Here is a 14,173-nt window from a genome sequence, read left to right as displayed (position 1 = left end):
GGAAAGGGGGAGTGGGGGGGGAGATGGGAAGGGATGGGAAGAGGAAACAAAGGAGGAGGCAACAATCTTTGATAAGAAATGTACTCATTATCTTGCCCATGTAATTGTAACCCCTCTGTACAGTATTTTCACAATAAAAAAATGTATTTGATAACAGAACCAAAGTCACTAATACCTCCTTCTCTTTTCCTCCCCAGCTCTTTGTCCGTCCCCTTTCTGTCCCCCTCCTTCTCTTCCACTCCACTGACTTTTAAGAAAACACGGTTAGGACTCTATAAAAACACAGACTTGATGAGTCACAAATAGGCCACTTTCCACAACTCAAAGACATCCTCTGACATGGAACCAGGGGCACAAGCACGCAGGTATGTTCTGTGAGTGAAAGCCAAAAGGAAGTTTCACTGAGCTGGCTGAAGTGGATTAAAGGACACATTGTATCACAAGTGATGAAGTAGTCACCAAAAAAAACAAAAAACAAAACATCTCAAGCTGGGCACCAGTGGCTCACACCTGCCATCCTAGCTACTCAGGAGGGTGAGCTCTGAGGATCGAGGTTCAAAGCCAGCCCATGAAGGAAAGTCCATGAGACTCTTATCTCCAATAAATCACCAGAAAACCCAAAGTGGCGCTGTGGCTCGTGTGGTAGAGCGCCAGCCTTGAGCTGAAGAGATGAGGGACAGCGCCCAGGCCCAGAGTTCAAGCCTCATGACTGACCAAAAACAAAAACAAAGCCCACCTCTCTAGAAGTCACGCCCACCCCTCCCACGGTCTGAGGATGGCAAGTCTGAGCCGTCCAGCTGAGACCACCAGGGAAGGACATGCAGACACAAGCTCAAAACCAGCCCAGCCGAGACAAGGGAGACAAAGAGCCCCAGGAACCTGAGAGAGCGGACACAACCGGAACGTGGGCTTTCCTGTAAGGATCTGTCCGCTGTCATTGTCTATCCTCTTCAACAGCTTGGCAGTTTCCTTCTTCAATAATACGATAAAATGTCTAAACTGAGGCATTTTTGCAAAAAAAAAAAAAAAAAAAAGCAACAACAACAAACCTAAAAAACCTGAAACAAACTGTTTTCCTCTTATATTTCCTATTATCTACAGACACAACTCCTAAATGATACTGAAATTTAATTCATATTTTCCCTCCATCTGGGAATTTCACTTGTGATTAGTGCAAAGCCTCTTACATCACCAATATGTGGTTCCTTTCTTTCGCGTCTTTCTTCTTTCTACACCCATACATGCTTGACAGGTGACACCTCAGAAACACAGGCGTCTATTTGTTAAAAATAAATACACAAAAGTAGTCTCAGGGCCTCCCCTGCCATTCACCAGCACCAGGACCACAGAGACACGTGCTGCACACGCTCACCCTCGTGCGCAGACTCGCCCGGCCAACAGGAGGAAGAGCGACCTCCCGAGGCACGGAAAGGTGTTCCGACCCCCAGCACTCCGCCACGCCTTGGGAGCTCTGTGACCCTGTCCAGCAGGTAGGACGCAGACGGCGCGGGGTACTGGGGGCTCGTCCGGGTCCAGCTCTCAGAGCACTCTCCTGTTGAGTCTCCAGGGACTTCCAGGGACACCCTGTGGTTGCATGCTCTTTCTTGGGGTTTGGCTGTCGTCCCGAGAGGAGCCTCACACCACAGAGGCGCAGAAGCAGAAGCAGAGACAGACTCGTCAGGAGGCGTGGCTACATTCTGGAATTCACTCAGTGCTTGGCACATCCAGAGAGAAGTGGCACTAAGAAGCAAGTGTGGGTGCACATACGACACACCCAGGGCGCTGAACTTGTGCCAGGCTTGACGCTAACACCGAGAGACGCTGGAAGAAGTGGGGGAGGAGCTTCTGCCTTGCTGGAATCCTATTCTCCTGGGCAGAGGCAGAAAACACAGACAGGCGAAACAAGAAAGTGCCAGGCAGCACTCTGCCCCGTGGGCTGCCCGGCCACCCTCACCTGACCAGCAAGGCTGTGCCCACTCCTGCAGCCCTGGTGCCCGGAGCAGAGCACCACCTGGCACCTGAGATGCATTCGTGATGTATTTGACACTGGAATAGAACGCATGTCAGCAGGGACACTGGATAATCCTCTTCCTCAAATGGGAAGAGCAGGCTCTGACCACGATCAAATGTTCCAGCCAGCATCAAGCTAGGAGGAGAAAGTGGCCTCAACACAGTCTGAATGAGATGGACCTCTACCCAACTGTCAGCTCTGATACCAAGGCACGCGAAGACTGCTGCTCAGGTACAGAGGCTTCCAGGGACCAGAGCTGGCCCCACGCAGGCCTGGAATGGTGGGAGCAGGAAGGCAGCTTGCACCTGAGCAGGCTGAGGGTTCTCAGGCACTGGCTTGAGCTTGTGGGCATTTGACTCCAACTGACACCAAGGGAAGCGCCCGTGGCCTTTGTGATCTGTTGACCCAGGTGTGGGCAGAGGAAAAGGGGACACGTTGCTGCTCCCCTTTTGACCATCCTTACCCGGTGCTCATACCAGAAAATCCAGACTCATACCGGAAAACAGACTTTTACAGGTATGCAACTCTGTGTTGTAATGACTCCCGTATGTTTCATGTCAGAGCAGAGTTTCCCTCGTGAATGAAAACGTTCACAGCTGAGTATATGCCAGGCCACTGGAGAGCAGAGGCAGCCGAGAAAAGCCACTTCCTTATACACCACCGTCCCAACCGTTCTTCGGGGTACTAGCCTGAAATCACTCAAACCTGCAAAACAAGTTAGGTGCTAAAAGTTCCTGCTGACCTCGGCCATATCAATCCTGCATGTGACAACCAGACCCTGTGCAACCTCTCTGATACCAACCGGGGAGTTCGCTGGGGGCGTACCCCAATACACTTTTATTCACATTTACCTCCTCCTGCGTGTTCTTTCCTCGCCTGAAACCTGACATCTGGTGCGGAGCCTGGAAGGTGCTTTGCTTCCCTCTAGGGTGACCGATGGCAGTGCCCCTTCTGGGCCTCTCTCTCCCTTCCTCCTTTCCAGAGGCCTCCTCCATCGGGAGCACAGAGCTTACTTTGGCCTAAACAGCCACCTGAAAAGACCTGGTGGCCTTTGCCTCTGTAAGCGGTGCATATCCCATGGACGGCCACCTAGTGGCTTGGGATATTATTGGACATCTGTGTAAACCCAGCGGAGGGCGCTCTCTCTCTCTCTCTCTCTCTCTCTCTCTCTCTCTCTCTCTCTCTCTCTCTCTCTCTCTCTCTCTCTCTCTCTCTCTCTTCTCCTCCTCCTCCTCCTCCTCCTCCTCCTCCTCTTTCCATCAGACCAGGACCTCAGCCCGGCCTTCTGCACATCCACCACATTCAGACTGGGTGAGTCCTTACCCTTTGTCTCAGGGTGTGCTGCTCTCTGGGAACTTGGTTCCTTCTGTTTCTGTCCATAAAAGTCACGTACGCTCATGCCCGAGTCTCGCTCCGGTCTTTGGCCTTGGTGCTGAGATCGATCAGGGATGCTGGTCTTCTCTGTCACCCCGTTTTTATTTGATAACTCTTTGGCTAAGGCAGGGATGCCTTCTTCAGCCTTAGTTTTACCCCGGGCTGCTTGGGCACCATGGGAAACCAAAATTCCAAACCAGACCCACACACTCCCCTGGGTTGCTTATTGGCTAACCTCAAACCTCTAGGCCTCAGAGCTGACCTTAATCTTCCTCTGTAACCGGGAATGGCCTGTGTACCAGCTGGACAACCAGCCGCGCTGGCCTGAAAATGGGACTTTCAGTTTCAATATATTCACCAATCTCTGCAAATTCTGTGAGTGGACAGAAAAGTGAGCCAAGGTTCCTGACATGCAGGGATTCTTCTCCTTAGGCTCCGTCCCTCCCTCTCTCTCCTGTCCCTCACCCCAGATCTTGCTCATGTGGCAAGATCCCACCAAAAGCTCTCCCCCTCTCCTGACCATCTTGACTCTGTTATCTTCCCCACCTGTGCCATGTCCCCTGCCTTATGCACTACCTGACCCCACACTGGGACCTGTTTCTGATCCACAAAGCCCTTCCTGCCCTGTCCCAACCCCTGCCTCAGCTTTCCCTCCCCGTTGCTGGCCGAACTCACGCCCAGACAAGACCACTGGAACATTTGCTTCCCTGCGCGCGGTGGCTGGGGCAGATGACCTGGTCTATCTCAGACTGAGGCTAGCCTGGGGTCTTTCTCCAGTGACCCGTCCACCTTTATCAGGGAGTTTCGCTATCTGACCCAGGCTTGTGAGCTTGCCTGGCATGACCTCCACGTTATCCTCTCCTCTGCTCTTACCATGGAGGAGTGTGAGTGAGTCCACCAGGCTGCTCAGGCTCATGGGGATGAGACCCAGGCCACAGCTACCACCGTGCCCGTGGGAACGGAGGCGGTCCCCAGACAGGACCCTTCCTGGCCATATCAGATAGACACAGCTGAGGGTCACAATGGCCGCTTGCACAGATGATTCAGCGCCTTTGGCTGGATTACAGGCGGCCTCCCTTTGGGTTATTAACTTTGACAAACTGTGGGAAATGACTCGACTTCAGGATGAGAACCCTGCTGCGGTTCTAGCTAGACTTCCTGAGGCCCTGACTAAGTGCACCCGCTTGAGTCCCACCTCCCAGCCACAGCAAGCCTCTGGTCTCTCATTTCATATTTCTCAGTCAGCCCTGACATAAAGAAAAAAACAAACCTTAAAAATGCTGAGGATGGCCCTCAACCCCTGCCCGTGACCTGGGGAACATGGCCCCTAGTTTTCCATGCCTGGGAGGGACAAGAACAGGCCGATAGGGAAGCCCACTCTTGCCAAAAGGCGGCCTGCCAAGCCAAGCTCTGGTCGCTGCCCTAAGGCCTTGTAGGACACGGGCTCCAGAGGGGTGCATCAATCACTCGGACCCTGCCTCAAGTGCGGCCAGGAGGGCCGGTGGGCAGGGCAATGCCCTAAACCCCGCCCTCCCCAGGCACCTCGCCCACTGTGCAATCAAAAGGGACACTGGAAGACTGACTGCTCCGCCACTGAAATGGTTTCACAGAAATGCTCATTTCATTCAGTAAGGAACTACTGTGGTCCCACTACATAGTGGCATAATGACATGGAAGGGTAGAATAGTGGGGGAGAGAGGAATCAGTACCCAGGTGAAACCACGCATGAGCACATTAGTAAACGTCTCACTGGCCTTCGTGAGTGTACATCCTAACTGAAAAACAAACCAGGAGCCTCCAAACATGAGAAATACATAAAAGGCATAAACTCCAAACTTGGGGCTGTAATTACATAAGAATTCAACATGCTATGTAGTTATATGAACTAAAATTTTAGGTATCTCCTAGAAAGAATACCAATATCCTGTGTTAAAATAATACAATTTTTAATAACAGTTCTCTTGCCAGCATGACCCTAATTCCCTAGATGTATATTGTATAGCAAAATTACAAACCCGTGTCTATGTATCATAGCAGAGATGGGCAAAACACAACGCCAGACTGCACTGGCCAGTCTTAATATCCCTGTGACCGAACACCTGAAAGACTGACCACCTGACGGGGGGAGGGAGGACTGATTGACGGATTGGTTGGTTGGCGGGCTGGTTAGTTGGTAGGCTGACTGATTTATCTACACAGTTTCAAAGCGTCAGTCTGTCATGGTGGGCAGGTGTAGCGGTGTGGAGCAGCTCATACCCTGGCAGCCAAGAGGCAGAGAGAGAATTCCTGAGCTCACGGGATTTTTCTTTCATTCCATCGAGGGTTCCCAGATTGTGGGATAACACAGCCCCTCCCCTTATGCTTCACGCTCCCACAGACACAGGCCAAGTGCATGTTACTCATCTCCTCGGTGCTTCCAACCCAACCAATGACAATCAACATCTGACACCAACCCGCCATCCAATATCTGCTTTAACCAGAGGAAAGGAAAAAAATAGTTTCAACCCTAAAATCCATCACAGGGATGATCACCCTGTGGCTGCGACTATTTGAAATTGGAGAGCTCTATCCATTGATCTGAGGAGCGGACATACATGAATCTCTGAGGCAGGTATCTCTGAGAACTGCAGGTCAAGCTGCCCAAGAAATGGAGGCAGCTGTGGGCAAATTGGGATTTGGTGTTCAAAATGCTATCACATCTTTGACCCAACTCGAATAACAACAAATAAAAATATGCACATACTGAAAAAGTACCCTATGGTTGCTTGTTACAACAGTATTTATTGACGCAAAAGACTAGTTTGCCACCATGCACTGGTGGCTCACGCCTGTAATCCTAGCTACTCAGGAGGGTGAGATGTGAGGATCGCAGTTCAAAGCCAGCCCAAGAAGAAAAGTCTGTGAAACTCATCTCCAATAACTTACTCAGAAAGAGCCAGAAGTAGTGCTGCGGCTCAAGTGGTAGACCATTAGTCTTGAGCATGAAGAGGCTCAGGACAGCACCTAGGCCCCAAGTTCAAGTCCCAGACAGTCAAAATAAAAAAAATACTAGTATGTTGAGTATTATTTAATATTAAAAAGGAGTAATTAAGCCAATTACAGTACATTGTACCTTAGAATACTATAAAGTATTACACAGACAAAAATTATAAACAGATCTGTATATTCTGATAAATACCCAAGCTATATGTAAGTCAATAAAGTACAAGATACACATAGAGAAACATGTAAAGGTGCATGTGTGTGCAGGATATCACATGCACATTCTGTGTAACACAGGGTTGTCTCCAGCTTCACTTAGCCTCATACAAGCCTGGGAACCCAGCAGCCTCATGGCCAGGTGTATGGCAGAAGGCATACTACACATCCACGCACCTGCTCCTGACATTTTACCTGGTATGAGATTAAAAAAAATACTAGTATGTTGAGTATTATTTAATATTAAAAAGGAGTAATTAAGCCAATTACAGTACATTGTACCTTAGAATACTATAAAGTATTACACAGACAAAAATTATAAACAGATCTGTATATTCTGATAAATACCCAAGCTATATGTAAGTCAATAAAGTACAAGATACACATAGAGAAACATGTAAAGGTGCATGTGTGTGCAGGATATCACATGCACATTCTGTGTAACACAGGGTTGTCTCCAGCTTCACTTAGCCTCATACAAGCCTGGGAACCCAGCAGCCTCATGGCCAGGTGTATGGCAGAAGGCATACTACACATCCACGCACCTGCTCCTGACATTTTACCTGGTATGAGAGCTCATTGTGTGTGTGTGTGTGTGTGTGTGTGTGTGTGTGTGTGTGTGTGTGTGTGATGGTTGAGGGTTTCTTTTTATTGAAAGTGCTCCTCTAGCTCACAAAGTGAAGATAATTTCTGTTGACCTGAGATGCAAATGTCCTTTTGTACTGTTGAGTCTGGCTGAAGAAGAGAGAGGAGCAGCTTGGTTATTACATGGCTTCCCCCAGTCCAGTTCTGTGTTGGAGGGAAGAGGGGTGAAACTGGTGTGTGTTTCTGGAGCCGCGGAGAACACTAACATAGGCTTTGCCTCTTTATAATGTAAGCTGGTTGTTCTAGACGACAGGCCAGACGTGTTCTTCCTCCATGACACTCAGAGCTTCTGCCAGTTCCAGAACAAGCTTTTCTCCTGGCTCCCAGCTCTTCAGATGGTCCACTCTGCAGACAGTGTCCTCTTCCTGGCCTCTCACATTCGTGAGAGACCCCTTGCTTTGCTTCTCTTGTGGGTGTGGGTTACCCGTTAGACTGGGGTGCCGTTATCGCTCATTCATCCTTCATCCCGTCACAGAACTGGACCGCCAAGGTTATCTAACGCGTTAGCTGAGAAGAGAGGCACAGAGGGCTGCCTTCAACTTAGAGAGAACTTCCTTCCTGTGTGAATTGGGGGAGGGTAGAAACGTGAGCGTGATAGCACATACCCCGTCCTAGTGCTAGGCGGCCGAGGCAGGAGGTTGGCAAGGTTGGCAAGTTGTGGGCTGGCCTGGGCTCCACAAGGAATCCTCCCCACAGCAACTAAACAATTCGGGGGAGTGTGGTCAGATCCAAGAGTACAGCCCACGCCTCATCCCCCTCCGCCTGTGCTGCTTTCCCCACACCTCACCTTCCTCCCACTCCTTCTTCGGCCCACATGGTAACAGTGGCTTTTCTGTGGCCCAAGAAAGTAACACAAGAGCCAGCCAGAGGTCTGAACTGTAACTCTACCATCAAACTCTAAGTGTGTGCTTCTGTGATTGTTCTCTTTGACACTGATTTCTTCTTCAAAGGGTCATGCCCACACTTTAATGATAGTTAATGTAATGTAATGATTATGTTGATTGTAAGTCGTTCATGTATATCAAAATATTTTTCGTAGCAGATTAAAAATGGTGAATCTGTTCAGCTCCATTAAGAACGTTACCCTTAGATGACTTTAGGGGATGGGGCAGCTGTAGGGTGGTTAACAACCTACACATTCACTTCCTACCGGCTTTGTGGTATGGACTTCTCCGCCTCCAGTTCCAGACTCCCCCAGGGCCAGCTACACATTATCAATATAGGAGGTGAAAAATGAGAATTATTCTGACAGTAGGAAGGCTCGTGGTTAGAAGCGGTCATCCACTTAATTGGCCACAAATTCAGGGGACAGTGGAACAGGCACCTGTAGATGCCCACACGTTTCATTTGGTTCCAGAAATCCCAAAAATGCAAAATCTGAGTCCCTTGGACTCATGACATTAAATTTTATGTAACTGAAATTATTTTGCATCCAAGGGCCATCTTGGGGGGGGGCGGGTGGCTCACGCCTGTAACCCCAGCTACTTAGGAAGCTGGGACCAGGAGCATCAAGTTTCAAAGCCAGCCCAGGGAGAAGTCTTTGAGATGCCATCTCTAATTGGGTTTGAGGCATGGCTCAAGGGTAGAGTGCAGGCCATGACCAAAACAAGTTGAATGACATGCAAGGCCTTGAGCTCCATCAAAGAAAGAAAGAAAGAGGGGATGGGAAGGGAAGGAGAAGGGAGGAGAGGGGATGGGAGGGTGGGAGACTGTGGATCTGGACCTCAGAGACACTTCGGGAGATGATGATGATAAGTACCTCTGGAGTGATCGGGTTTGATATCACATCTCAATGCAGAGTAGTGACAGAGGTCTGTGATTAAACCAAGGTTTCCATGTAAATAATAATGCTTTGAAAAGAGACTAGTAGGAAAAAATACGTAGAGAGTAGACAAAGGTGGAAGACTGTTGTCATGTTATGAAATCAATAAATGCAATTATTAAGTATTTACCTCATAAAAACTCCCCATGAAACCTTCAACATTTCCTTCATCTTCATGGTTAACACTGTGACATACTCTTATTTATTTCTAAGTTCAAAGCAATGAAGACAAGTAGAAACAAAAAATAAATGTGACTGGCACTGTCCATTTGCAGGCCAAATTTAAGTTATTTAGACAAAAACCTTTAGAAGTATAACATTACACGTAAACGTAAATATTCTCCATCAGTATAATCTACATCCATGCTGGGCATAAGGCTAGCTGAAGTCCTCAAGGAGGTTCACTGCACATCACACACACACACACACACACACACACACACACACACACACACACACACACACACACACACACACACACACACACACACACACACACACACACACACGCCTGTCAAAAAAACCTCAGTAGAAATCCAAAGAAATGTTCAGCCAAATCTTGGATGATATACTGTAGGAAAATCACATCAAATAGGATGGACCTCGCCAAGTCAGAGTAGAAAACAAACTCATCCATGTGTGAGAATGGCTCATTCATGACCCTACCACAACCCTCAGAAGTCATCTCCAAGGAAATAGTATCGACCCAGTGTGGCAGCACCATACCACCACCCAAGCACATCCACACACATGGGCTGGCCCCAGTACCTGGTGGGGTTAGTGGTAGGTGAGGACATGGAGAAAAGCAGTGAGTTTTGTTCAAGTCTCCATCACACTCTTCCTTCCTGTCCTCTGCCCATATCAGCCATGTAAAACTTGAGGTCAGATCAAGTTCCTGCCCGACGATCTTAGAACCAGTGAACACCACTGAACGAGCCTTCTTCCAATACCTTTCATGGCTGAAATGCACAAACACCTGCTTCCACCTCAAAGTCCTCTGCGTTTCAATGTCAGCGAGATCTATGCTCCAGAGGGACTAGTGTCCATTTGGCCTGGTGGCCAGAGCTGAGACTGAGGACAAGGCAGGTGCCGGGGGGTTTCCTTTCTCCTGTTGTCCAAGGATGGTCACAAACACAGCCGGCCATGAGCTGTGCACCCACAGTAACACATGGGTGACGGTACACACCTCCGTGCTTTGCAGTCCCACAGTCCTCAACAATCACCAGAAAGAATTGTTATTTACCAAATGCTAGAGATACAGGAAAATCTTTAGACCTTTTGGGTTCTTTTCAAAAAGAAAACCATTTGACCAATAATTTCAAAATGATGCTCATCCCTGAGCAATATGGATATAGGTTCTTATTGCTGCATATTCTGACTTAGAAAATATTCTCTGCAGAGACCCCTTCCCTGGGGACCGAAGGAATTGTCTGTTACTGGCAACATAGCTCTCCCTCTTCTCCAGAGCACAGCTTTTTAGTTCTTTCTAATGCCATATAGGTCCACAAAAGGGAGGAAATGTTTATTAAAATACAATTCCTATTTATTTCCTTATAACAGTCTTTCAATCATTAATTATGAAAACAGCATAATGTATATCCAGAATAATATTTATCTGAATAGTAATATTCATTTCTATTGACTACCTTAGTTTCTTGGTCCACATGGAAAAGCACGTCACTTTACAGAGCTGCCCGGAGCAAAACCGACACTGCATGTGGCGCTCACGGATCTGGAGACAAATTATCCCCCCAGGGATGGAAAAGTACCAACCTTTACAAGTACAGCCATTTGCATTATCTGAACTTCTTAATATCTTTTTCCCAATTAAAAAAAAAAAAACTCATGTCAGAAATGCCCCGGCTTCACTGTAAAAGCGCAACTGAGCAAAAGTCAGAACCAGGCCATGGCTTCAAAGGGAAGAGGGCAGCCCCGTGCCCAGCAGCTGCTCCCACAGCCGACCTGCACTGCCCAGGGGCAGCCAACCCCAGTCCCTTCTGTGGCGGGCCCCCGTGGCAGGGCACAGGGGTGACGGCAGTGACTCCCTGGGCTGCCACGGCGGAGCCCAGTGACTTGAGACACCCATCACCCGCCCTGATGTGCACCGGCCCTGCCACCAGCAAGGCCACCAGCTGGCTGCCGGAGGAAAAGCTGGCACACAGAGCAACTGCTCTTCTAACCAACCAAAACCCCTAGGCCTGGATCACCCCCCACACACAACACACACACACATACCTTCCTACCTCCTAATTCTCACAGCTTGGCCAGCAACAAAACCTTCCCATCCCGTTCTTTTTCCCTTTGCATTTTAACTATAGTCCACAAAAAAACATATCTACTTCATTTGGGCCTACTTCTAAGCAAATCCGGAAGGCCTTGAATGAAATAAAAGGTGTCGGCTGGGGTTTCTTCTACGTGAAAATCGGATGCCCAAGACTCATTTGTGCTTCCAGAAGAAATGTCCCCTCTTTCCCCGGCCCCCCAGGCAGAGAAGTCCCCAGGCCATCTGCTTCCCCCTCACGTCCAACTTGAAGACGCAGCAGAGGGTCCTGCCTGTGCAGGGCCTCTACACTCATGACGCAACCAACCCTGCCTGGGAGAAGCTCCAAGGCCCTGGCCCTCCCTGCTGCCCCCCCCCACACACACAGCCGCTGGAGCCACGGGGCATGGCCAGCCCCTCCTTCAGACATGGGGTCCTGTACCCAGACATCAGGCAGGCCTTCTGTCCCTCCCTCCCTCCCTCCCTCCCTCCATCTCCATCCTTCCATCCCTCCCTCCCTCCCTCCATCCATCCCTCCATCCAGAGGGCAGGCTTTCTGGCCAATGCCCCGACAAGGCAGGCAGGGAGGGATACCTCCTGGCTGACTGCCCCCCCCCGCACCTCCCCACCCCACGTTCCCCCCCACCCCAGCCCCTTCCGCATCCGCCCAGCCCCAAGTTCCCACGGAGCTGGGTCCCAGCCGAGTCTGCTCATCCCCACCCCACCCCGGCTTCCCGGGCCGGGGGCAAAGTGTGCAGAGTTGCCTCCCTCGGAGGGGAGGAGAGCCGGGCATTCCTGAGCAGCCCCCCCCAGCCCCTCCGTCCCGCGCGTCCCCCCCCTACCTGGGTCCTCGCTGCCGCCCCGCAGCCGGGCAGGGGGCTCCTCGCCGGGGAGCCGGGCTTCTCCTCCACCTCCTCCACCCTCCGGGGCTTTGCGTTTCTTCGACATCTCCGCCCGGCCGGGCTGGGGCTCGGCGCTCCCCACCCCCTGGCCCACCCCACTTGGAGAGGGGGGTGAAGGGGCTAGGGGGAGAGGAGGGGGCTCGGGGGCTCGGAAGGGGGTGTGGGGGAGAGGCCAGGGGGGGCGGCGGAGGGGACGAGGGGAAGGGATGGTGGAGTGGCAGGCAGGCAGGAGGGGCCGGGCTGGGAGCGGAGCCCAAACCCCACAGCCACTGCCATCAGTGCGGCCCGGTGTCTGGGGCTGGTTGCGCCTCTCCCCCCCCTCCCTCTCCCTCTCCCCTCTCTCTCTCCCCCCCCACATACACCTCCCTCCCTCTCTCTCTCCCTTCCTTCCTCTCCTTCCTTTTTCCTCCTTCAACTCCCGGGGTGGACCGAGGGGACGCAGAGATCAGCACCAAAGCTCCCCGGACCCGGACCCGGACCCCGGGAGGGGCGCTGGGGCTGGAGCACCCCGACTCCAGCTGGGAGCCAGCAGCGTCTTCTGGCGGGGGGGGGGGGGGCTCAATGGATAGAAGGGAAAACTGGGTAAAATGAGGAAAACAAAACACTGTCAACGGCAAAAGAGTGCCACTTTCAGGCCTGGCAGCTGGGCCCCATCACTTCACAGAGTCTGTGCGAAGAAGCGGATGGGGGGGCTGAGGACGATGACAGGGGAGGGGGAGGGCGCCCCCCAGCCCGGGCGCGCGGCCGCGCTCCCCGGGCACCCGCGCCTCCCTGCGCCTCCCCGGGCACCCGCGCTTCTCCGCGCCTCCCCGCGCCTCCCTGGGTACCCGCGGCCAGGCTGGGCACCGGCACCTCCCCGGGCACATGCGCCTCCGGGCCGGGTCGCGCGGGGCTGGGCCACCGACGGGACCTCGAACCCCGAGGAGCGCCCGGGGCGCGAGCGGCTGCCACTCGCCACGCCGTCCCCAATCAGACTCATGCGCACACGCGCGCTCGCACACACACCGCTCGCTCGCCCCGCTAAGGAAGTTGTGCGGTCTTCAGGACGGGAAGCCGCGGCGGTGAAGTTACTGGAAAGGCCAGGTCCGAGGACCGAACTCACCCGCCGAGGCGCGCCGGGGCCGGGGCGCTCACTCCTCCCCGCCGCCCGCCGCGTGGATCCGAGCCAGGCGGTGCGGAGCGGCCAGCCCCGGCCGAGGGTCCCGGGCCCCGCGGACAGCCGCGCAGACGTGTTTCCGGGCCAGGGCGGCCCAAGTTCGAGCGCCGGGTGTCCTTGTGCCTCGCTCCGTGCGGCGGGCGCATCCCGGGGCCCGGGGCGCCGCGGCTCCGCGCCGCCCACCTCGCCAAGGCCGAGCCCCCCAAGCCCTCCTCCGGCCATCCTCCTCCTCCGGCGGCTCCGGGCTCCGGCCCGGCCCCCCCGCCGGCGGCCGCCCCTCCGACCCCGCACCGGAGCCGAGCGCGCGTGGGTCCGGCCGGCCGGGGGCGCGTGCGCCCGCGCCACGCTCCGCCGCCGCAACTTAGAGAGTTTTCCTTTAAGCCGCGCGGCGCGGGCCCCTCCCGCGTCCCGCAGGCGGCGATGACGTCCGCAGCCTCGTTGCGGAGCAGCCGGGCGCCCGCGCGGCTCGCACGTCAGCGCCGGACCTCGCCGCCCCCGCCGCCGGCGCCCCCGCACCTGCCGGCCGCCAGCGGCGCGGGGCGGGGCGGGCCGCAGGGGGGGGTCGGCCGCCTCCGCGCCCCGCAGCCCCGGGTTATAAATAGCGCAGTCTCCAGCCAGACTCCCGCCCCCCCCCGCCGTGGTAGGGGGAGGGGAGGGCGGGGGGAGGCGGAACGGAGGGCCTTTCCTCTTCCCATTCACAGATTCGCCTGCAGCCACCGTGAATGGACGCGGGGACCGCCTCTTCCCGCGGGGCCGCCCGCGCCCGCCGGGCCTCCCCGCCCACCCCAGTTCGGGGAGTCGGGCC

General features: G+C 53.4%; 1 protein-coding gene and 1 long non-coding RNA gene across 3 annotated transcripts in view; both read right to left on the bottom strand.

Annotated features, from left to right (window-relative positions):
- Pde10a (phosphodiesterase 10A) overlaps window positions 1-13,510 on the bottom strand; it is a 311,016-nt gene extending 297,506 nt beyond the window's left edge. The window contains exon 1 of one of the 2 annotated variants that reach the window (XM_070010313.1): window positions 13,315-13,510. Coding sequence is in view for 1 of the 2 variants with exons in the window: in XM_070010310.1 (XP_069866411.1) it covers window positions 12,153-12,258 (106 nt within the window). In the remaining variant the exon portion in view is untranslated. Of the gene's footprint in view, window positions 1-12,152; window positions 12,498-13,314 lie in introns of those variants that run through there. The other variant, XM_070010310.1, reaches the window with a different exon arrangement.
- Window positions 6,270-11,515, bottom strand: LOC138819116 (uncharacterized). The gene is made up of 4 exons (XR_011369319.1): window positions 9,819-11,515; window positions 9,181-9,258; window positions 7,834-7,927; window positions 6,270-7,735 (listed from the first exon to the last, which is right to left on the bottom strand). It is a non-coding gene; the product is annotated as an uncharacterized lncRNA (long non-coding RNA).
- Window positions 13,511-14,173: the final 663 nt, after the last annotated feature.

This window comes from Dipodomys merriami, unplaced genomic scaffold (genome assembly GCF_024711535.1).
Source record: "Dipodomys merriami isolate MVZ:Mamm:240054 unplaced genomic scaffold, mDipMer1.0.p SCAF_8, whole genome shotgun sequence".
NCBI classification, from domain to species: domain Eukaryota; kingdom Metazoa; phylum Chordata; class Mammalia; order Rodentia; family Heteromyidae; genus Dipodomys; species Dipodomys merriami.
This window is presented reverse-complemented; position numbering and strand designations above follow the sequence as displayed.